We start from the raw sequence: 22846 nt of genomic DNA on the forward strand, positions 1-22846 counted from the left end.
TTTCTGTATTTAGCTTCACCTCTTTTGAATTTATCAGACTTGAAAGGCATAGCTTTTAAATTTTTGTTCTGGAACTTCAACATACAGCTGCTTTATATTACAAAAATATTTGGCTCAGCTCAGGAAAGTACCAAATCTGAAAACTCAGGGATTGTTTCAGTAAGGTAACGGATTTGAATGAGGTTTTTATTAGTCATCGATATCTAGGATGGGAAAACTAAGGATATGAATTGTTCTCTCAACTCCAATATAATTTTCTTTACTCCCAACATGCCATTATTTGAAGAAGTGTTCCACTTTTTTTTTTTCCTCTATAATCGTCGTAGATGGGGATGTAGTAGAAGATCGTGAAAGGGATCGGGGCTAGTAGTATATTCTGTGACGTTGTCTCATCTCAAAATACGGCCGATGTGTCAGACTATCATTGCTTGAGACAAAGAAAATGTCTTCACGGGTGCCATTTGGATTATGTTCCGGTAAAACGCTTGCTTTATCTTTGGTGCAAAAATGGATGCAAACCGCTCTGATTTAGCTGGGACTCCAGATTTTGCTGCCTTAAAAATGCCTCACATTGGCTTATGGTAATAAACAGAATAATGGGACTGTGTCAAAAAAAAGAAAAAAATCCCCTCAATGATGTCATATTGTGATTTGTCAGGTGTTAGATGGGTTTGCTTTACCTTGAAAAGTCTTGGCAGGTGATCTCAGGGTAGTGACTATAACATACTGTATATGGATTATTTCCTTGCCATGTCTTTTTTGGCGGCCGTTTATCTTTGTTTTGCCGTATGTTATCTGATAAACGGCTCACTCCAGGCAAATTTATTGCTGACGAATGTATCAACGTTTACTGCCATGAAACAATGACTTTGACCTCAGGTGATTATTGGCTAAGTTTGTCAAAGATGAGCAGCATGTGAACTTATTAAATGTGGTTATGCTACTATATGTAAAACTCTGCTCCGTTTCCCAATAAATCTGTCAATATCATGTGTTATCCTGTTGTCATTTCTTTAATAAATAGGAAAAAAAAACCTTCATAATTTTTATGCAGACAATTCTCCAGACTGCCACTAGGGGGCGGTATGTCATTGTTTACATCCATAGTCCGAAACTCAATCCAATATGGCTGCCTAGACAGTAGCATGTTAGCAATGTCAAACGCAAAATAGCGAGATTCTGTTAAAACAGGCCTACTTGCTTTACGCTAACGTTCACGTATAAGTTGCTATGCTGTTGCCATTACACAGAGCGTGTCTGAGGAGCCAAGCAGGCCGCATCAGAAGTGGCGCTGCTGTGTATGTGAAACTATTCGGGCTTCGCGATGCTAACGCGTGTCACTTCAGCCAGTCTGCAGGACTCTCGGCACAAACATGCAAAGCTCTTCAGTACACAAACCACGGGGATCCCACTCAAGTCGTCAAGTAAGACCTATGTTCTCTTTAAATGTATGATGCCAACACTTCGTTTCACGGCTAGGGATGAATAGGTTATGGAATGTCCTGACAGAAAAACTAAAAAATGTATGTCCGGATCATTCTGCGTGACATTCAGTGTTTTGAGTCCTTGGGTGTCTCACATGAAGAGACCACACTTGCACTTGGTGATCAGTACAATCTCTGCATCTATCTAGAGCATTCCAGAAAGGGCTTCAGTGAATAGTGGAATTCACACAATGGAAGCCAGCTAGTCTCGATGCTATGGTTGACACGCATTTATATTTAAAAATGCCACTCAATCTGGAGTTAATCTTTTTTTTGCAAAACAGGCTGCAAGATGTTGATGTGCCTAAAGTCCGAGAAAATGACGTTTTAGTTAAAATCCTTGCTGCACCAGTCAATCCCTCGGACATAAACATGATCCAAGGTATGTTTATAATTTAGCCAGTGGAGCAGTGATCTACTCACATTTCACTAACCATCTGTATTTGAATGTTGATGTATGTATAGGGACTTATGCTATTCTACCCAGTCTTCCTGCTGTTGGCGGCAACGAAGGAGTTGCTGAGGTGACTGAGGTTGGCAGTCAGGTGAAGACACTCAAAATAGGTGACTGGGTCATTCCTAAAGATGCTGGTCTTGGTGAGTGAATACATCTTCCTACCTGAAACCCGTTTATGGATGTCGCTTCTCCTTCCTGATGTTGTGATGATGAGAACCTAAGCATCTTCAAGTCTGCCGCTTCTGACTCTGCTTCTTCGTCTTTGCGTCAAAGCTGCTAAAATCACGGCGCTCTATTTTTAATAAAGTGTCTTCATGCAGGAACATGGAGGACACAAGCTGTGCTTGCAGAGGACGATCTCATCTCTTTGCCCAATGACATTCCGTTGTTAGCAGCAGCTACCCTTGGGGTTAACCCTTGTACAGCCGTCAGGATGCTCTCAGACTTTGAAGACCTCATGCCTGGTAAATCTATTGTGTAAATTTATTACATGTATTTCACGTTTAACATTTAATGAATGATGGCATATATGTAATGTTTTTTTTGTTGGCTCCATTATATCCTAATATTCAGTGAGCAGAAGCTTGAGAGCCTGTGTTAAGGCCACGAAAATGTCATGTCTTACTTGCGTTCCAGGGGATTCAGTCATCCAAAACTCGGCCAACAGTGGAGTTGGTCAGGCTGTCATTCAGATTGCAGCAGCCAGAGGAATAAAGACTATCAACGTTGTCCGAGACAGGTGGCCTGAGAAGAGTGACTTCACAATGTCATCTGCTTGAGTCTTCCTGCTGTCTATTATAGCTTTGTGTGTGTGCTCCGTAATGAGTGTTGTGTCTTCATTGACTGTCTGAGTTTAACTTTTCCAACTCTCTAATGTGCTGCATCAACAACGTAAAATATCAATTCTTAAGAAGAAGAGTGCGCATTCAATAGATCTGACATTAGTGACCTGTTTAGGGCTGTTATGCAAATGTAAGGTTATTTATCAAATATGTGAGCTCTTAAAAGGTATTGTTTGGTCAACGATTCACTTTATTGTAATGAAATATTTTTAAGTAAATCACTTCCCCAAACAGATTTTTATCAGATCACATCTCAGAGTGCAGTTTCACGCCTGAGTCAGGGTTTATGACACTTATGTAATTCTCTGCTGCCACAGACCAGAGTTCACGCAGCTGAGCGACAGGCTGAAGGCCATGGGTGCCAGTCATGTGATCAGAGAAGAAGAACTTAGACGACCTGAAATTAAGGAACTCTTTAAGGTCTGCTGAGTTACATGACAAACATTCCGCCCCCCTGAAAATGTCGCCCTCACGCTTCAACTTTTTTGTCAAAAGATTTGCCCCAAGCCCAAGCTGGCCTTGAATGGAGTTGGAGGCAAAAGTGCAACAGAACTGCTGCGCCATCTAAAGTGAGAATCTCAACTATTTTGATGGCAAATGAGGGAACAAAACAACAACAAACAAACAAGAATTTCTTATGTCTCTCAGGGTTGGAGGCTCCATGGTGACATACGGAGGGATGTCCAAACAACCAGTCGCTGTCCCAGTGGTAAGACCAGTCAGATTATTTCCAAATATGTTCTTTTGTTTATGTTCTGTTTTTGCTTTTTTTTCCCCCAGAGTGCTCTCATCTTCAAGGATGTAAAAATTCGAGGGTTCTGGGTCACACAGTGGAAAAGAGATCACTCTCACGGTGGGTTTCCTAGGTGTTTCTTCTTATTAATGATTACAACTACTGTATATCAAACAACAATCTGCCAGAACGTTATGACCATTGCAGCTTTTGAGATCGGTATTTTTTGTAAGGTTTGTCTATTGAAGGTTTTAGTTTTTTTAGACTTTTTATGGAGACTGAACACAACAGATTGGAAACTTCTTGTTGTGTCTGCTGTAACACCCAAAGGGATAAAAGCAAGGCGCTCATAAAGTAATGTAGTTTTATCGTGATCTCAAATGAGTAACTAGATTTAAAGTCGGGTAATAGTTATATCATAATGATACTAACTAAAGTGTATTCCTGTCTCAAGCCCAATGACCGCTGGGATAGGCTCCAGTACTCCCTGCAACAGGACAAAGCACTGGTTAACTGACTATGTTTGTATGTATGTAACAAACTGTAATGAAATGTTGTTTTTCTCTGCAGATGAAGGAGCATTCCGGGCGATGCTGGATGAACTTTGCTCCCTCGTGCGTCAGGGAAAGCTAACTGCTCCTACGTGCACGGAGGTGCCGCTCCAGAATTTCAGGAACGCTCTTGATGCAGCCATGCAGCCTTTTATTTCTTCTAAACAAGTCTTGGTCATGTCATGAGCTTGAGTCCAAGTGCATCACCGGCTGTGTTTTAATGGCATTTGATCAGCCTTGCGATAAAAGCAGGGATTCTATCATGGGAAAAATGCATTTTTTTCATGTCTTCATACGCATTGTATAATGTGTCCTGATGTCTATGGTATGTTCATGAAATGAATAAACCGTACAATGTCATAGTTATTGTCATTCTTTTATTGACATGTACTCAAATACATTAGTCACCTGATAACCTATATGCTTGGGAGGAAACCAGAGTGCGAAGTCGAAACGATTATGTTGTGATTTGATAATGCATCAAATATTGAATTATAACCACCTATAATTACCATTGAGAATAAGAGTGGTTGCCACCGAGAGGATCGGCAGCAGACCTGCGTATAAAGACGCAGCACCTTCTGTTTCCAGGCAGTGTCGGTACCTCTGAAAGTCCACCTCTCTGGCCGCGCACACGTGGTCGACCCTGCAGTCGTCGTCGCACTGCGTCAGGTCGTAGTTGACCGAATTAAAGTCGTAGTACTTCTGCAAGTAGCAGCGCTCGCTAGCAATCCTCTCCAGAACCTTGTGCATGGAGCTCGGTGAAGCATCCGGGACTCTGAAGCTCTCAGTCAGCCTGTACTCCTTCTCCCAACGTTCCTCGGCTGCATTCGCATGAGTCAAGTTGAGGTAGTAGGTCACCACATCCTGAGTTGGTGTGGGAAAATAATCAAGAATGGAAGCTGTATGCAGTTATTTGAAGCTGTAATTGTACTTACTTTAACAAGTAGAGTTTTAGGATCATATTCAAAGACACGGATGCCGGGGTTGTTTGCTCCGTCCACCACTCCTGGGAGGGTTGTTTTCCAAGGTGTGACCCCTGGACTGAGGAACATGGTGCTGATGGGCGTCCCTGCACAAGTGTCCATTGTTAATATGTATAATATTATGTAGAATATTTCTACATGGCTACACATGTAGAAATATTAGACATGGCTCTCAGAGGTGTCTTTTCATTCTGATTGGTGTTGAAGATAATTTTTTACAGGATAAACAAAAGGACTTGTACCATTGGAGTCGTAGAACATGCGGAAGCTGTCTGTGTGATGGTGGCCAAAGAACTGTCCGAGGATAACAGCGTGGTGCTTCTGGATCAGCTGGATATATCGCTTGTTGAACTGAATTGTAAACCAGGCTTTACTTCTCTTCTTCTCAAAGAAACCAGGGGGGACGTGCCCGATGATGTACACCTGGAAGGTGAATTGAAAATAACTTTATTTCACGTTTAACATTAAAAGAATGATGGGCTATAAGTCATGAAAATAAGTTTCAGACGGCATTCTTTCATAAACAATAACCCACATTCGACATTGTATTTCAGATATCGCGGTGTTTACTTCCACCAGGGGCGGGATTAGAACTTTTTTTTTTAATAACGGGATTTTAAATTAATTAACCGTGATGACTTGTAATATTTGTCATCTGAATGATCAAATTGATGTTGTCTTTTTTTTCCAAACTTTTTTTTTGGACCTATCAGCACAATCTCATTTACTGTCTTTTGTCACGAATGTTTTGTATTCATCGATTTTATATTTTGAAAAAGTCATGTTTATTTACTTATTTATTAACCTATATGCATATATCAATATACATCAATTCACTCATTTATACACATATGAATTCACTTCCATAAAACTGTATTTAACACTCCCATTTACAAAAAAAAGCACATTAATATGTAATCAATTATAAACTTTTCTATTCCAATTCAAGTTCATCCACCTCTTATCCAGTGCCTTGTGTTCGAAGAATGCTGTGGCATAATTCATATCAAGTTAGAATGACTTTATAAATCATATCAAAATCCACAAGATCATCCAGAAACTGGTGGAATTCCAATTGTATGTTTCGAGGCCTAGAAAGCCACAAAGAAGACGCTCCAGCTGTGAAATGATTTTTCATCAAATAAGTACTCTTGCCTTCTCATTGTTCCTCGCAGCCTCTGTGAGAATCTGGTCGGCCCATTTGAACTGGAGAGCTGGGTCGATTGAACTAGTGGTCAGTTTGTTCTGGTCATAGTACAAGTTTGTGTTCAAAACTAGCATCCGGACTCCGGTCTGGTTGATCAGGTTTTCACTGTAAAAACCACCTGTGCCAAAAGAATAACAAGTGTTAAAGATGATGAAACCTGCATGGCGAGAGAAAAGACATCACCTTTTTTGAACGTTTCAACTGACTCCGGCTCCAACCAATCCTTCCACATTTCAACCATTTGGTAGTAGAGCCTGCTTCCAGTGCTTGGGAGCTGGTTTTTGGGGTGATAGTCATGATTCCCCAGTGCTGAATACACTTTAGTCTCTGAAGGTGAGTGAGAAAGATTAGCATCACAACAAAGACAAAAAGAAATAGTCTTGAACAAACGCTCACTTGGAAAGACAGTTGTGATGAGGTGAGTCAGGTTCCTCATGATATTGAGCACCGCCTCTTCACCCAGATCTTCATCCGGCACATGTGGTGTGTCATCACTAATAAAAAGAGATAATCTTTTGTGTCATTGCAATTCAGTGGCCATGGTGTTTGATCCATGAACTTTTTTGTAGCGCACATTAATTTTTAAAAAACAAGGTGCCAAATGAACTTCATACCCGGTCCACACGATGAAATCTGGATCTGGAAGAATGTCCTTCATGGCGTATAATGAAGAGCTGATAAGATGCCATGGCGAGTCACACACATAGTCTCCATAGTTCCCAGCAGTGGCAGCAGGTCGATTTCCACTGGATGCACACACCAGTTGAGGATCATCAGTCAGCTTGTAGGTCGGGTCCCAGTGCAAATCCGTGATATGCCAGAAGTTTCCTGATCGGAGGTGGTGTTAATTCTGCCACCAAGAGAAGCGCAACAGCAATGTCTTACATACCTGACAAGGCAAAAATGCTCTTAAAAAGCAGACAAAAGACTCCAAGCTTGAACACTGACATGTTGAAGGCGGGTGTTTCCTACCATTCTGACAAGTCCAGGTCTAAGGGTTAAGATGGCAACAGGAGATAAGGCACGTGTTGCTTGTGTCATGACTGACAGTTAGTTGAATACTAGTCTTGTAATGTAGAACTTGTTTATTTTTATGACTCAGGAAGGCAACAATGGCAAACTGATGGACACTGCAGGTAGTACATTTAAAACAAACAAAACAACTACAAAATTAAATATGGTCCTAAACATTTGCTGCTTTGACATTCTAAAAGTCTCTGTAGTGTTTCCATAAATCAGTCACCGATTGTACTGTAAACAGAATGTCATTGAATCAGAATCAGCTTTATTGCCATGGTCAGTGAGGATCTCACCAACTAGGAAAGTGCTTTGGATTAATGTGCAAACAGGAACAATAAAATAAAATAAAATAAAATAAAATAAAATAAACAAGGATTGATCACGAATACATCAAGCTCACGGCCGTGGGGAAGAAGCTGTTTCTGTGACGTCATGCAGGTAATGAAGAGGTGGTAACCATTCACTTCTCAGCAGAACGCACAATGCGCTGCAGTCTGCTCTTGTGCCTGGGGGTGGCGCTGCTGTGCCAGACGGTGATAGAGGAGGCGAGGATGGACTGGATGATGGCTGTGTAGAACTCCACCAGCAACTTCGTCGGTAGTCGTAGGGATTATTATTATTATTAGTAGTAGTAGTAGTATTACTACTACTACTACTACTACTCATAATAATAATACCAATAATACGATTATTACTATTAGTAGTAGTAGTAGTAATAGTAATAATAATAAACAGTGGTTTTGGTTCGCCGTACACTAAATAAATCATTACCGGATTTCCTGTGACATCACATTTGTTACTTATGTCCTGAGATTTGACATTCAGGTTCCATTAAATTACCCAAATCTTTTAAGAATCTTGAATTTAAAAAGTGTAATATCATAATAGCTTAATACAGAATCAATAATAACATAGTTTCCTGTTTTATTCCTTGAATTTGTCTCTCAGTCATACGACAGCAACCTTACAAGACAAGACATTGGGAAAAGACACCCTCTTGATATTGAGCTTTCGCGGGACTCTGGGTGACGCATGCGCCGTTCGTTGTTTCAGCGCGCGGGAGTACAGAAGGAAGCTGTTGTGTGTTGCTGTCAACAACTTGAACTTGCATTTTATCAACTGAACACTTTTTGCGACAAAATGTGGAACCAGGGTGAGTAAATAATCAGATTGTTGACTCTGTGTAAATGTGGCTAACGTGAGCTAGCCTTGAAAGATGCTTTGTTTTGAGTCAGATATCGCTCACGAATCTCTCAAGTCAAAAACATGAAACATACTTCTTTGTTTTTCTGTCTCCAAAGGATACACTGAGACGAGTATGGCAGGGGGTTACACTCAATCTCCAGGGGGAGGATTTGCTTCACCCGCCTTGTCCCAAATGGAGAAGAAAGGGGTTCGTATTGAAAGTAACAGACTGATATCAACCGACCAGAACAGTGCATGCGCGTCTGTTTCTATGTCACGTGATGTGTTCCATCGTATTTTCAATATTTCTTCCCTGTTTTCAGCAAAGAACGAGGGCAACTCAGATAATCCCATGCACGGTGTCTCAGCTGATGTCAGCAGTACACTCTGATGAGACTTTCAAAGTGGGAGATGTGGAGGTTTCTCAGGTAAGAAATAGTAGGATTCATCGGAAATCCTCCAGAAATATTGGGTTATAGTGAGATGCTTTTAACTATTGATTCAGATGCCTATGTTGTTGAATGATTCAGTCATTTCTAGACTCTTGATCATGTAAGTCATTGTCATGAAACCACATTGTAGCCTTTTTGAAAGTCGGCGTCCTCTGAATGAAGATGCTTGCTTGTCTTTCAGGTCACAATTGTCGGAATAATCAGAACGACAGACAAGTCCATGACCAACATCCAGTACAAAGTGGATGACATGACGTGTGCTCCCATGGATGTGAAGCTTTGGGTGGACATGGAGGTCAGTTCCTGGGGTTAACTCAGAAAGACACCTGCATCTGACTCACTGCTACTCTGCTTTGCACAGGACTCTAACTTCGACAGTAATGTCCTGCCTCCTGGCACTTACGTCAAAGTCTCCGGCAACCTGCGGTCGTTTCAGGTAAGAGGCAACCAAGCCGAAACTTGTTTCAACAATTGATACTGAAGCTCAAGAAACATTGGAGTGATTAAAGTTTTCATTCTCAAGGACCTAAATAGGGCCAAAACTACATATGCACCTCTTTTTCAATTGAGTTGTTGACAGTGGCTTTTTAAATAAGTAATGGACTGTTGATATTGGCTTCTAAAATATTATTGTTATCACCTGTGATTTACTATTAAATGTAAAATAGCAATGTCATGGAAAATACTTTTTCTTGAATTGAATGTCTGAGAAAGATACAAATACCATTTTTAGATTTTGATCTGTTCTCAGAGTTTCATTGCCCTGTGTGTCTTGACTCGCCTATTACCCAAGTAAGGACTTTTAGCTCCCTTTAAAAAAAAAAATCTAATAATAATAATATTTATTTTGTCATCTCCTTAGCAATGACTGTCAGTTTTTAATGGTGTCTGACACTGTGAAATAGTTCATATTGTGTCAGTTCTTGATGATGATGGTCCGCAACAGAGTGAGTCTGTGAATATGTGGCACATTTGAGTTTTGATTCATAAATTTAAACAGTGTGAAAAATTATATTATTAGTTAATAATGATATTGTGCAATGTTTAAGGTTGATAATGAATCATAATTCCTCTTATTGAGTTATGAACTTTTTAAAATCAATTAATGAATGAATTCCATGGAGCTGGATTTGGCGCTCTGCATTCATCTTTCAGTATTGCAGTCTGAAAATGTACCAGTTAAACAAGGTCTAACATCAAACACCAGGAGTCACAGTAGTTTATGTTTAAACAACATTAGTGTTGTCACTGGATTAAAGTTTTTGGTCTTGTTTAATCACACTGTGAATAATCACGAGTTAACTCTGCTTCAGTGCGATTGGATGTTACAAAAAATCTCTTATCCTCCCTAAAATAAAATATATATATTTTTTCACTTCTTTTACTTACTGTAATTTCATTTAAAATATACCCTTTTCACTTTGTACTCACTCACTTAATGTGACTCACTCTGAGTATGATTTGACACATTTGAAAAAAAAAAAAAAAATTTTTTCTTCTCTTTTTTTAACATGGCAAGTGTTAGTCACTGGGTGTCATATGACTCAAGTTTCCATTGGAAATGAAGCTAATGCTGAGGTGTTGAGACTAATGAGCGCATTGTTGTCCCCCCCCTCAGAATCACCGTTCCGTGGTGGCATTCAGCGTTCGTCCTCTTGAAGACATGAATGAAATCACCTCTCATATGTTGGAGGTGGTCCAGGCGCACATGGCTCTCAGCAAACCGCAGACCATGGTGAGGCTTGGGCAGGTGTCGATCTCTAAGACAGGAAATGAGGAGTGTTCCACACTTCCTGAATACTCAGAAACCCAGTGGAGTGTTAATGTGACAAGCTTCTCATGCCGCTGATCATTTGCAGCGTGGTGGTGAGCAGGTCGTGCACATTTAGACAGGGACTGAAACCTGGAACGGATGCTTAATGCAGGCTTGAAATTGTATCAACCCATTGGTTTCACATTTGTTGAGTGAGGCCGCAGTTGCTGCACTATAGAACTGATAATATTTAGAAACAACTGAACGAATAAGCCTTTTTAACCAATGAACCTGTTCATCACTGATGCATAGTTATTGATAGAAGTCAACTTTGAAGTTTATCTTTGTCCCACACGTTTCTTAATTCATCATTGAACTCAGTTCCACTCATTGTTTTATTCCTAATAAAAATAAGAATGAAAATCATCCAGCGATTATTATTTTTTTTTTTTTTGCTGTGTCTGACAGACTTCGGCCGGAGGAGGGATGAGCAGCAGCAGCAGCATGATGACACGGCCTGGGATGGACCGAGGCTACTCGGGTGCCAGCGACATGACAAACAATGGCTTGAGCGCAAATCAGAACCAGGTGCGGTTTTAATCCCGAGAATGTCAGTGAGAATGCTTGAGAATAACCTGGCAACAGGAGCGGGAGTGCAGTAAAGTTCCCTAACATGGATGAGACGACTGTCTGAACCTGTGAGCGTCATGTGGGTATTGACATGGAAGCAGCATTTTTAACTGTTAACTGTCCGCGGCTGAAGGTGCTGAGTTTGATACGTGGCTGTCCGGAGGCTCGGGGGATCAGCGTCCAGGAGCTGAAGCAACGGCTCAGTGGAATGAGTCTGGCTGTCATCAAGTAAGGCCTGAACGCTTTTCACTTCCTATGTCCCGCGCATCACTTCTGTAGAGAGTTAAAGGTCACAGCTCCGACCAGACAGAGCTCATACACAATGTATGACATAAGTTCCTGATGTCACACTGCCACATTTTTAAGAGTATTTTATTTTATTTTTTTTAATATGACAAATAGTCATATTTTGACCCGACCCGATTCCGGCAGGGTGAACTGAGTGGTTTGGAAAGCAACTGGGCTTTTCAGAAAAGAGCTCTTCATATTGTTTGTTAGATGTAGGAAACTGGCCAAACCATTTTCAAATCTTCATCTGCGACCCAGACTCACTTCCCCTTTGTTCAGATGAATTTGCATCAAAGTCTCCCGTCATCTTCACCATGTGTGAACATTGAGAAACAACAGATAAAAATGTTTTCTTGCAATTCTTAGTCACGCTAACTTCCATGGCACTGATCTTGCACATGTTTTTGTTATCATCCACATTCTTAACTCAAAAACCAAAGACCTAATGAAATGTATAGTGATGTGAATATATGGTGGGTGTAGTTTTTAAGTGAGGAACAGATGATTTTACGAGCAAATGAACACCAAGACAAATATAAAATATTTGTTGGTTTGTGGTTATCTTTTGTCACGGGTGAGATTTGATTTATTTATTTATTTATGGTGAAAACGTTGACCCGCTTTCCCTATTTACTGTCGACTGTATTCTGACATGAACGAGGAATCACCTGTAAAAATAAGGGAAAGAGGCGAAGTTGTCTTAAGAAATCTACCCTGTGTTTTCCCCTCCAACAGACAAGCTGTGGAGTTTCTGAGTAACGAAGGTCACATCTTCTCCACCATCGACGAAGACCACTTCAAGTCCACAGACAGCGACGATTAGCCGCATTTCTTTATTGAGAACCGAGTCTCCATCTGCAACAAGCACTAAAATCTTTGTTGAACTTCTCGTAAAATATATTATTTTCCCACTCTGGTGCAAACAATATCATCACCAACTTCTGTTTCCGTCTACGACGTCAAGTCTTTTTACTCACAAAGTGTGAGCTTTGACTCTGTAATAAACCGAAAACACATCTGACTCCTGTTTCTGTTTTGTAAAAATGAAAGGAATAATACATGTCATAACACAAATGTGTTATGACACATTTGTCATTGCACGCTTTGCATTTCTTCATCACATGACAGCAATATATATATATATATATATATATAGTTTTTAAACTGGAATGTCCATTTCTGGCTACAACTTAGCGCAATATGACGCTTTTCTTTTTTGTGTCCTCTTTGTGTATTTCATCCACTGTTTCATAATCGTGGTCGCTGTCCTCAGCATCCGCAGGAGTTGGTGGCACTGCACAGAAGAAGGTGCTGACTCAGCGTGACAATAGGAGTCTTACAGTTGAGTTGTTCAAAACAGTCTTCCCCACAGTCAGCTATCATTTTTGTTCATCAGAATAGAAACATGATAGGTAGCGATGGGCTGATGATTCTTGAAGATGCGGTCCTCATCTTCAGAGCTCAGTAGGTGGCGCTCTCATTTTAAACTTGATGTAAGGTTTCATTGAAGTAGTATTTTAAAGCCAGAAAAGGCTGTTTTATGAAACTTCATTGATATTCGTGGTGAGTTTTAGTTTACATTACAAATGTAAAGTTGTTTTTGAATCATCGGTGTTCTGTGCGAAAAGAAGTGCACATGTTGCTCAAAAAATTGCGTGTCATGGCGTCCATTCTGTCATTTATTTCTCATGTATATAATCATGATTTAAGTTGAGAAAGCCTCACCTGGTTTCACCATGGAATCCACTCTTCTCACATACATGTTCGGCTGAGCTTTCTCAATCTGCGCTTTTGATGCCCTGCGAGGAACTGGAGGCTGCATTTTTTCTGGAGCCTAGAAAATAAATAAATTAATAAATTGACGAAGTCAGGCATTGAAGTGGTGACCAGCATATTGAGTTTATAAGCAGAACTGTGAATCTGTGGTGGTTTCACCTTTGCAGGCTTCAAAGTTTCAGACCACCGAGCGTGTCAGAAAAGATACTTTTCAATCTTGTATTTGAAAGTCAGGTAGTTTCACTGCGTCAGCAGCTATTACATTGTTTTGGTCTTGTAGCTGTGATTTTGAAAAACCATATTCAGTGTTGAATCCTTCATTATATTCAAAATCCTACTTTGGCTGAAGTATTATTGGAGTGAATTTTCCCCCGAAAGAGTAGACCAAGTACAGGCATGAGGTTTACTCTGGGCATGAATACTGCACAACCATATAACATGTATTGTCATCTGCATCATAATATCATGTCACTTTATGTTCGGGTTATGACTGGAATTGCTCATGCAATGGGTCATCTGGGTTTCATGAGACAGTGTCATCATTTTCAGTGTCCACTAGGTGGTGCTTTTAAAGCTTGGCTCTGGCTGCGACTGACTCAAGGAAACCTCCCATCAGAGCGCCACCTATTGAGCGCTGAAAAGGAGGACACTGTTTCATGAAACATGAAAAGCCAATCATTTGTTGGAAATCTGAAAATAAAATTATTAAATTATTTTTCAATCTCAAAAGGGTTTCGCATTTGGGTTTTACACTCCTATCAGTCGAGAAGGATTCCTCATTTTTAAGCAAGACTGTTCCTTAAAACAGTCATAAGATGTGCTCAGTCACTCTTCTAGTCAGCCTTCATCTCTCCGACACATAAGAGCGGCAGAGACAGCCGTACACTGAGAGGAAATCCTGGGGAGAACCCTGAGATTGGACACGTAAATGTGTTGCATTGTCTTCTCACCTGAGGTATTGCCTTGGGTGTTATGGTGAGATCCTCGATCTCAGGCGTTGGAGGGCTCAGTGACTCTTTTCTCTTGTTCACCTGCGACGATTTCTTCTTCTTCGTCGACGGCCTCTTTTCAGTTGCTCTCTTTGGTGGTCGCGGTGGAGGCGGCGCGTCTGTGCTGTTCAGTCTGTTGAGCTCAAAGAAGAAGGCTTCAGTCACCTCGGTCACCGTTTCCAGGCGACACTCTAGCGGGCCGTCAGTTGGCGTTGGGAGCGGGAGCTTGGTGAAGGATGTGTACAGAGGAATCCTCTGGACTGGTATTTCAAATTTATAATCCAGTGTCTCCAGGAAGCTGGCCTGGATTGTGTTCTCCAGCACTGCTCCTTCTATTCTCAAGGAAGAGCCCACTGTCAGTGGATCTTCTTTCAGTTTAGGATCACGAGTCACCACTTTCAGGTCGATGGGTACTTTGTATTTCTTGCTCAAATCTTTGAGGCTGTACTTCTTATTGTCTCTCTGGGTCTCCACAAAATGTGCCTGCATGAACAACGGCAGGAGAACTTCCTCAGTCTGATCCTTTGATTCGTCGTCATCATCATCGTCTTCATCATGATCGTCTCTTTGAAGGCGTTTACAGACCAGAACCTCCATTGGATGCGTCGCTGCTGGATCTTGGCCTGAAGTCTTCATCACTGTTTTGCAGCCAATGACCTCCAGCTCGTCCCCGATGCTCAGATCCGGCAGGCCTTCATCCTCATCCCCCTCGTGGTTACTTGTCACGCTCACTCTCAGACCTGTGACTTGGAGGGAAACGGTGTAGACTGCATACACCGACTCGAACTCCCTTGGCCGTACTCGAAATCGTCCGCCATAGTGCTGCAAAACCAGGAAGTACTGCTTGGTCCTCCGACTCTTCTGGCTGGACATCAGAACCATCGGCGACACTCCCTTTTCGTGGAAAACCATCTGCTGGGATTTCTTCAGTAAAGGGAACCAAGCGCTCTTGAACAAAGGGCACTGAGCGGGAGTATCCAAAATCTTCACCACCGCTGGGAAACAATCATCCGGTTGCGACCACATGTCCATGAGACTGAGGGGAACTTCGAAGTTCAAATCCTTGGACATGTCAGTGATGTCAATCACGTCCATCTCAAGGCTGGAGGGAAACTTCAAGATCTCCTTCCTCACTGTTTACAGAAGAGGAAAAACACAGCTTTGAAGTATACATTTAGTTATATACAAATTCTTATCAACATCTTATATATTTAGCAGAATATTGCATGAAGAAATGACTGAAAATTACTTATTTATTCTGGGAATTATGATGCAGTGCTTTTGTTTTGTCATGTCTGTAATGACTGGTTTCCCTGATTCGCCGCTTGTTTCTATGATGCTGATTCATCTGAAACTTTGGTTCCTTTTCCGTGAATCCAAATGCAGAAGACTCACTGTTCATGATGGCGTGGATCTCGTAGATGGGACTGAGAATCAGGGGGCGATCGCACATGGTGGTGTTGATGAAACGAAACCTCTGACTGCGCAGGTCTGGAGACGACATGATCTCCTGCAGCGTGAAACACTCCTGGCCCTCGCACACGTAGAACTCCCCGCGGGTGGACAGAGGGAGGCGCACCTCGGCCGCAGCCTCGTGGGCACCTTGGATGTGGCAGCGGAGGTGATCCTCCTCACCCTCCCGCGACTCCATGAAGATCATGGTCAAAGCTCTGCCTGCTCCTAAGGTCAGGTTGTCGAGGCTCAGCTTGGTGTGGCTGGTGAAGGTGAAAGGAAGCGAGGAACAGAGACTCACAGGCCTCATCTTCACCATCTCCTCCACGCTCCTGTACGCCATGTCGTCCGGCACGACTTTGAACAAACCTGACAACGAGAAGTGTGCGTCTCATGTACTTTCAGTTTTCACATGATGCGACACAAACCTTTGTGGTTGATGGGGAGCTCGAACTTCTCGTTGTTACTGACGTCTTCACAGCAGACGGACAACAGCTTTAGGTCGGTGACCTTGATCAGATCACCAGTGGAGAAGCAAACTTCACTCCCTGAAATCTCATATACAGAGCCTGCAGACAAGAGATCAGACAAGGATGAATTATTAATACATTTTCTAATATAATATAATAAATAAAAGTAAAATAGTTTTCTAAAACTCCATAATTTTAAAGAAACTTCTACCTTCGATGACAGTTCCAAATCAATTTTTTATTGCTTAAAAAAAAACATTTTTTGGCCTTTTAAGAAATGTGAAGGTCCATCTCAAGGGGGGATCCCATTTAAGCCACCAAAACTCTTTCTTACCATGCTTTTGGGGAACTATTTATTTCCTCAATTTAACTTTGTTACACAACCAAACATGACAATGTCATCACAGAGGCTTCATCTTTTGCTTCTATTGTCTGGCCGTGATCAGTGCTTTCGATTCTAAGACAGTTTGAAACTCTATTTGCCTGCAGTTCAACTTCTGGAGTTTAAAGCCACATACAGAGAAGTAGATGAATCAACACATAAATACAAAACAAATACAAAACCTTAATATGCATTGTGTTGCAATACATGCTGGGAAAAAAGTCTGTGAGAAGCCACTTTTTTATTTGATGGAATAACAAAACATAATCGGAAAAAAAGTCAAAGGAGAAAGTGAAAAAAGCTCGGACTGAAGGACCAATGTGTCTGTATTTTGTGGGCTGCCAGATCAAAGTGTGGTTAGTTGATGCGGCAGCAGCACGTTGACCAACATCAGCTGTAGTACAGAACCCCACCATCTCTGAAACACCAATCATGAAAATGATGGAGGAAAATCATACCATGCATGTTGGAATGCTCAATTTTCAGCCGATATTGAAATTCAGGAGTTGATTCACTCAAAGATTTTTGCACAATTAATTATTTCTGACATGTGGTGTTGAAGTGATTCACCCAGATTATTTTAATGTATTATTACTACACCTGTAGATAAAATAAAAAATACATTAATAATAATAATAATAATAATAAATCTTGTAATATTATTCTTTTTGTCTTTCAAAACCTGTTCCCACATTGAATCATTAAATTTTTTCTTTTAATATAGAATGCAGTTTTACCATTTCTAATTCTATCTCACTACAAAATTTAGTTTAAATATATTTAATCTAAATAGATATATATATATATATATATAGATTAAATATATTTAAACTAAATTATATATATATATATATATATATATATATATATATATATATATATATATATATTATATCTCATCCTTATCCTCATCATCCCGTTTGTCTTCTTCATTTCTGTCTGTTCCCTCCAGCATTTTTCCAATCAAACCTTTCCTTTATTCCTGTTTTTTTTCCCTCCAATAAATTTGATAATTTTTTGTAATATTTATTCCTCACTTATGCTATATTTGAATCTTCCCATTTACAATGATTGTTTAAGTGGCGATAAACAAGCGGCAAAGTCCTACCTTGGAAGTAGACGCCTGAGCAAACCTGAAGAATTTTCGGCAAACAGCTTTTGTCCAGAGAAGCGATGAGTTGTTGCAGCGGCAGAGACGTCGAACCCTCCATGACTGCTGTGAGAGTCTGCTGCAACCAAAGTGAATATTTTCATGTGAACGAGCTTCTGAGTGAAAAACCACATGAACAGAAGGAGGAAGTGGGGGAAGGTGGGTCTATCTGCAGAAGATGAACATGAAGAATGAACCCGCCTTGATAGAATTCTGCCCATACACTCACACATTGTGTGAAAACAGATACTGAACAGAATCACTGTCCTGCCTGCAATGGTTTTAAGTTCTATTTGTGTTACTGTTTGTCTCTTTTAATTACACTTTCGCACAAAAATCACCAATGTTATTTTGTAGCTGTTCTCGTGACATTTCAATGTTTTGCAAACTGTCAACACAAAAATGCTCATGATCTTCTTCTTTAAAAAGTTAAAAGTGACATTCTCAAAAAACTGAAACTGACTTATGAACAGCGTGGTTCATAACAGCAGAACTACATTTCCCAGAAGCGACCACGACCTTTCCCAGCAATCACCGCGGCTTTGAGACGATGATGGAAAAATGGCGACTAAAACAAGCAAAGAGAGCGCTCCTCCTTTCGATTGTCCATCGTGGTGGGTGAAAACTCAGTCAAAAGTATCCTCGCATGCTCGTATATAACCTGAATTTGCAAATCTTGAAATAACAGTGGTTTGGTTTGTGCAGGCTCTTTGAAATAGGTGTCTATTTTGTGTTTAAAGATCGGCTGCTGCTGTTAGCTTGCGAGCCACCAGGCAGGCTAACTCGATCATGTTGACATCATGTTTCAAATCCCATTGGTTTATTTCATTCTACCTCACTTGTGTACCACTAAAGTAAGGTGCATTGCTATTTCATTCGGGTGATGGATTAAAAAGAGAGGAGTGGTTGTTGTATTTTGGTTTCTACGTTCATTTTGCAGTACATGTTTTTCTGCGTGGTGTTGTATTTATCCGACATAGCTTCAATTATCTGGAAATAACCAGGAATAAGACCATGCAAAAGTTAGATGTGCTCGCGATACAGTCTAGGATTTTGCTGTAGTTGACCAATTCTCATTCAACTTCGGTATGCCTATATTTCTGCTATTATAAGTTCCAAAATAGACTGTATTTTGGCAACGTCGAGTCTGACTGTCTTTAAACGGAGTTGTATTCAAAGCAGCGCTGGGTGTTTGCACAGGGCCACGCACTGCCAAGTCAAGCATTATCCAACCATGTAATTTACGATCAATTTACTTATGTACTGTGCAAATATGCGGTGTGGGTGTCTTTATGTTAAATGTTTAGTGTTCTTTCTGCATCTTTTTTGTTTGGTGTGTGTCATTGTGTTTGTTGCCTCGAGGACAAATGAAGAACCTCCCATTTACACATGTTGCAGCACCATTTCACAGCACATCTGGCACCACACTCATGAAGATGATAATCTAAAAAAATCTATCTGAAGGAAGTTAATGCGTATGTGATGACCAAAAAGCTCATCTTAAAACAAACTTGATAAATGATTTACCATCATGTTTAAGTGCAAATTTCAAACCATAAACCTGCGTCTGTTATCATCTTTGTCTAGTTTCACAATACTTCACTTTCCTGTGTTCAGCGCAGTAATTGTCCGCTCCATCTCTCACCAGGGCGGGGAAGCCACCTGCTGGGCTCCATCTAGACGTGATGAAGGGAGACAAACTTGTCGAGGTACTTGATTTACAGTGTCTTGACTGAGTTATTGCACCAGATACGAGCCTGACAGTCTCTGTGGCTGCCAGGTTTCCGGTGGTGCGACATCATTGACAGCCCTGAAATTTAAGCTTCTCAGTGAGGAGCGACACTGAGGAGTTATGGCTCAGAGGCACAGATACTTGCTCTTAATATGACCATTTAACATCAACTCTTTTTCTCTCTCCTGCTCTGTAGAAACTGATCATAGATGAAAAGAAGTATTATCTATTTGGGAGGAATCCAGATTGGTGCGACTTCACCATTGACCATCAGTCTTGTTCCCGTGTCCACTCAGCCCTGGTTTATCATAAACACCTAAAAAGAGTCTTCCTCATAGATCTCAACAGCAGTAAGTCACTTTAATAACCATTTGTTGTGCATGTACAGTCAAATGTTACACACTATTTGAAAGAAACTTTGAAAAAGTTATCTTTGCATTCTGTTGTATTGCACTTTGTCATTCTTTGTTCCTGTTGTTGACAATTGCACTGTATAGTTAAAGGCCATCAGCTCATATACAATGTATAAGTATAAAGTTTTTAATAGCTTTCAGGGCAAACCAAATTAGAACTAATGTCACTGTCTAAATTTAGCACACGGGACTTTTCTTGGCCGGATCCGTTTAGAAGCTCACAAGCCACAGCAGGTTCCTATAGACTCCACAATCTCCTTCGGTGCCTCTACACGGACCTACACCATCAGAGAAAAGCCTCAAACACAAGGTGCTGCTGGCACCGGAGAGAACAAGGCCGGAGATGACGACGACCTGAAGGGACTGCTGGGGCTTCCTGAGGAGGAGACGGAGCTGAACGTAGGTGTTTGCTTTCCGTCTTTCAGTGGAAGGTTTCTTGTGAAATGCGGTTTGTGAGTGGTTTTGATGTCTCGTAGAACCTGACAGAATTCAACACGGCTCACAACAAACGCATCTCCCTGCTAACCATTGAGGAGGGAAACTTGGAGATCCAGAGACCAAAGAGGAAACGAAGAAATTCCAGAGTCACTTTCAATGAGGAGGATTCCATCATCAATCCAGGTACCTGCTGAGAGCAGATGTAGTACTGAACCACACACAATATTTGATGTATAACCTGAACTAAAGAACACAGGGGTCAAAACTTGCTGAGAGTACCAACGTGCAAAACATCACGTAAAAGAGGTAGAATCTGTTACACTTATGTTTCTGTCGCTGCATATATGAGGAATATAATTCTTAAATTTATTGTGTATAAATGTGACCTCTACTCTCACTTTCCAAGGCTAAGACACCAGCTTAGTAACTGTCATAAAATCCAGTCCATGCTGGAATACATTTAGCTTTTAATGCTTAAAACTGTGTGGGGCCCCAGTGGGCTGAATTCTCGTGACAAGTGGGAAGTTCAGTGTCAGCTCGTGCATTTTTATTTTTGGGCAGAAAACATAAACTCTGCGGACTAAAAGGGCAACTGGTAGTTAAATGAAGACATGAGCGTCATGCCATCATGACAGTATGGTTTTGCGCCTCAGGAACTAAGAGTTCTCTGAGCCTTCTTCATACGCGAGTTTTTAGACTTGGATCAGCTCAGCTCAACTTTTGAGTTTCACAATCTGTTATTCATGATCATTTCCAGTCATTGGAACACTCTCGGTAGACATATGTATCATGTATCATTTTCTCCTATTTCTCACAGAGGATATTGACCCGTCTGTTGGGCGATTTAGAAACATGGTACAGACGGCTGTCATTCCCATGAAGGTGAGTCCGAACACAATAATTTATGATCAGAGTTTTATAAAATGGAGATAAATGCTCTCTTTCTGTAGCAGAAGCGGAGATCCGACGGCCACAACACTTTGGGTCTGGACGACATGATGTCCAAGCGCGTGCATGGCTACGGTTACAGTGGAGGTCTGTATGGAGACTTGCCTCCCACCAGTCATGAGAACCAGCCCACTGGGGCCCCAGGAGGGGCCTCCATGCAGGGCGGGCTTCCTCTGCCTTTCCCCAACCCGGCCCCGGAGGTGGACCTGGCACCAGAAGCTCCTCAACCCCCCGTCACCCTCAACCCGACTCCCGTCACCGCCCCGTATTTACCGGAGAACCACAACGAGCCTCGGAAAAAGAAATACGCCAAAGAGGCGTGGCCCGGGAAGAAGCCCACGCCCTCACTACTCATCTGACCTGGTTGTCCAAACTGCTGACTCAGGTTTCCATCAGGGACTGTGGCCTGGCAGAGGTGGAGACACTGCAGTGTTTTTTAAATTAGTTTTTGCTTGTTTGTTACTCATATTTACCACCGCGTCATCTTCTGTCCTTTGTATTGACGAATCCAAACGTTATTGTCCGTTTAAAAAAAAAAGGTTCCCAAATTGTTGCTCACACACATCTGGCAATTGTTTTTTAAACGTTTTCCACAAACGCTTTTGTTTTCTATTAAATGCGTGTTATTCTGTACCAAATGAAGTTTGTGAAGTCAGAGTCAGCTGTGAGGGGTGTGTGGAAGCCTGATGTGTCCACCTGTAGGAATCCATCATTTTGTTAGGGGGGCGGGAAATGTAGTTAGCAAAACAACAAAGTGACTTCCTGAAATAACAAAAATTTAATTATAGTTATCAACTCTCCATCCGGACTTAAATTCTTATATATATATATATATATATATATATATAACTATGTGGAGTAACTGTTTAGACGGAGAAGTTTCACAATATTCGAATAGGATTTTGGTTCAAACTCTTGTTTCCAGATTTTTTAATGCACCATTAATGCTAGACTGACTTTCACGAAATGAGTGACCCACTTCTCCCAAGAGAAAACAAAGCGCTTCAGTTGCCACCAGGGGTCATCATAACCTCATAAGGCTGATCGTCCTTTGTAATCGTCATTTTTTGTGATTTAAAAAAAACAACCTTTTTACGGGTTTGAAATTAAGAATGGACGAAGAAACAGCTCTATAGTTTTAACTGAGAGCATTTGCTGCAGTTGGAGCGAGACTTTTCGTGAGGCCACCGGCTTTTGTGGGTCTATTCCACTTTGGTGACATCAATTCTGGTTGTAGTATTGCAAACTTCTTGAGATACAGTACTGACGTCGCAGTTCAATAGCTGTTCCTGAGTTCTGTTGTCAGTTAGATGGTTAAACATGAGCTCTTCTCGATATGATGGTCCTGTTGTTGTTCCTGATCGGTGTACAGCTGTAAATAAAAATGGATTACTTTTGATCGGTTATATCTGGTTTCCAATTTTCAGCCAAGCCAAGTGCCGAAGGTGGGCGTTGTGTGGTCAACCGGAAGTAGGCAGGGTCGCCACTGTCTACTGAAATGTCGCATC

The 22846-nt window shown here is 41.1% G+C and overlaps 5 protein-coding genes and 1 non-coding gene across 8 annotated transcripts; 4 read left to right on the forward strand and 2 right to left on the reverse strand.

Moving 5' to 3' along the window:
- Positions 1-1119: 1119 nt before the first annotated feature.
- Positions 1120-4386, forward strand: mecr (mitochondrial trans-2-enoyl-CoA reductase). The gene is made up of 10 exons (XM_053881110.1): positions 1120-1424; positions 1769-1866; positions 1950-2081; positions 2262-2405; positions 2578-2680; positions 3101-3203; positions 3279-3352; positions 3432-3492; positions 3564-3636; positions 4087-4386. Exons 1-10 carry the CDS (start codon positions 1231-1233, stop codon positions 4251-4253), a joined length of 1149 nt encoding a protein of 382 aa, XP_053737085.1. The 5' UTR covers positions 1120-1230; the 3' UTR covers positions 4254-4386.
- A 173-nt stretch (positions 4387-4559) lies between these two features.
- Positions 4560-7275, reverse strand: smpdl3b (sphingomyelin phosphodiesterase acid like 3B). The gene is made up of 8 exons (XM_053881617.1): positions 7150-7275; positions 6875-7088; positions 6657-6754; positions 6444-6587; positions 6209-6378; positions 5296-5476; positions 5006-5139; positions 4560-4934 (listed from the first exon to the last, which is right to left on the reverse strand). Exons 1-8 carry the CDS (start codon positions 7208-7210, stop codon positions 4560-4562), a joined length of 1377 nt encoding a protein of 458 aa, XP_053737592.1. The 5' UTR covers positions 7211-7275.
- A 1050-nt stretch (positions 7276-8325) lies between these two features.
- On the forward strand, positions 8326-12603 carry rpa2 (replication protein A2). Its single transcript, XM_053880964.1, has 9 exons — positions 8326-8433; positions 8582-8673; positions 8789-8893; positions 9099-9212; positions 9279-9353; positions 10536-10652; positions 11139-11258; positions 11434-11528; positions 12324-12603. The coding sequence occupies exons 1-9, from the start codon at positions 8421-8423 to the stop codon at positions 12409-12411; spliced, it is 819 nt and encodes a 272-aa protein (XP_053736939.1). The 5' UTR covers positions 8326-8420; the 3' UTR covers positions 12412-12603.
- On the reverse strand, positions 12400-17881 carry themis2 (thymocyte selection associated family member 2). Of its 2 annotated transcripts, none has more exons than XM_053880962.1 (6): positions 17766-17881; positions 16234-16374; positions 15749-16174; positions 14315-15486; positions 13314-13422; positions 12400-12882 (listed from the first exon to the last, which is right to left on the reverse strand). In XM_053880962.1, the coding sequence occupies exons 1-6, from the start codon at positions 17866-17868 to the stop codon at positions 12779-12781; spliced, it is 2055 nt and encodes a 684-aa protein (XP_053736937.1). In that variant the 5' UTR covers positions 17869-17881; the 3' UTR covers positions 12400-12778. The 2 variants fall into 2 exon arrangements, with proteins under 2 accessions (XP_053736937.1, XP_053736938.1); XM_053880963.1 differs by lacking the exon at positions 17766-17881 and having other exon boundaries at positions 15749-16033; positions 16107-16174; positions 16234-16305.
- Positions 17882-18353: 472 nt separating this feature from the next.
- Positions 18354-22734, forward strand: ppp1r8b (protein phosphatase 1, regulatory subunit 8b). 2 transcript variants are annotated; one of them, XM_053880700.1, is made up of 7 exons: positions 18354-18421; positions 19456-19516; positions 19736-19889; positions 20134-20351; positions 20429-20573; positions 21208-21272; positions 21341-22734. In XM_053880700.1, exons 1-7 carry the CDS (start codon positions 18369-18371, stop codon positions 21695-21697), a joined length of 1053 nt encoding a protein of 350 aa, XP_053736675.1. In that variant the 5' UTR covers positions 18354-18368; the 3' UTR covers positions 21698-22734. The 2 variants fall into 2 exon arrangements, with proteins under 2 accessions (XP_053736675.1, XP_053736676.1); XM_053880701.1 differs by having other exon boundaries at positions 21344-22734.
- On the forward strand, positions 19548-19678 carry LOC128768934 (small Cajal body-specific RNA 1). Its single transcript, XR_008416324.1, has one exon. It is a non-coding gene; the product is annotated as a small Cajal body-specific RNA 1 (non-coding RNA).
- Positions 22735-22846: the final 112 nt, after the last annotated feature.

The sequence above is a fragment of the Synchiropus splendidus genome, chromosome 12 (genome assembly GCF_027744825.2).
Source record: "Synchiropus splendidus isolate RoL2022-P1 chromosome 12, RoL_Sspl_1.0, whole genome shotgun sequence".
Taxonomy (NCBI): Eukaryota; Metazoa; Chordata; class Actinopteri; order Syngnathiformes; family Callionymidae; genus Synchiropus; species Synchiropus splendidus.

Coding starts and splice junctions, on each gene's coding strand:
- mecr (XM_053881110.1), top strand. CDS start 1,231: ATGCTGTTGCCATTACACAGAGCGTGTCTGAGGAGCCAAGCAGGCCGC. Junction 1,425..1,768: donor GATCCCACTCAAGTCGTCAA/GTAAGACCTATG, acceptor TTTGCAAAACAG/GCTGCAAGATGTTGATGTGC. Junction 2,406..2,577: donor CTTTGAAGACCTCATGCCTG/GTAAATCTATTG, acceptor CTTGCGTTCCAG/GGGATTCAGTCATCCAAAAC.
- smpdl3b (XM_053881617.1), bottom strand. CDS start 7,210: ATGTCAGTGTTCAAGCTTGGAGTCTTTTGTCTGCTTTTTAAGAGCATT. Junction 7,089..7,149: donor GAGCATTTTTGCCTTGTCAG/GTATGTAAGACA, acceptor ACCTCCGATCAG/GAAACTTCTGGCATATCACG. Junction 6,588..6,656: donor CATCACAACTGTCTTTCCAA/GTGAGCGTTTGT, acceptor ACTCACCTTCAG/AGACTAAAGTGTATTCAGCA.
- rpa2 (XM_053880964.1), top strand. Junction 11,259..11,433: donor TGAGCGCAAATCAGAACCAG/GTGCGGTTTTAA, acceptor CCGCGGCTGAAG/GTGCTGAGTTTGATACGTGG. Junction 11,529..12,323: donor ATGAGTCTGGCTGTCATCAA/GTAAGGCCTGAA, acceptor CCCCTCCAACAG/ACAAGCTGTGGAGTTTCTGA.
- themis2 (XM_053880962.1), bottom strand. CDS start 17,868: ATGGAGGGTTCGACGTCTCTGCCGCTGCAACAACTCATCGCTTCTCTG. Junction 16,175..16,233: donor GCTCCCCATCAACCACAAAG/GTTTGTGTCGCA, acceptor TCTCGTTGTCAG/GTTTGTTCAAAGTCGTGCCG. Junction 15,487..15,748: donor GATCCACGCCATCATGAACA/GTGAGTCTTCTG, acceptor TTCTGTAAACAG/TGAGGAAGGAGATCTTGAAG.
- ppp1r8b (XM_053880700.1), top strand. CDS start 18,369: ATGGCGACTAAAACAAGCAAAGAGAGCGCTCCTCCTTTCGATTGTCCA. Junction 19,517..19,735: donor AGGGAGACAAACTTGTCGAG/GTACTTGATTTA, acceptor CCTGCTCTGTAG/AAACTGATCATAGATGAAAA. Junction 20,574..21,207: donor GGATTCCATCATCAATCCAG/GTACCTGCTGAG, acceptor TATTTCTCACAG/AGGATATTGACCCGTCTGTT.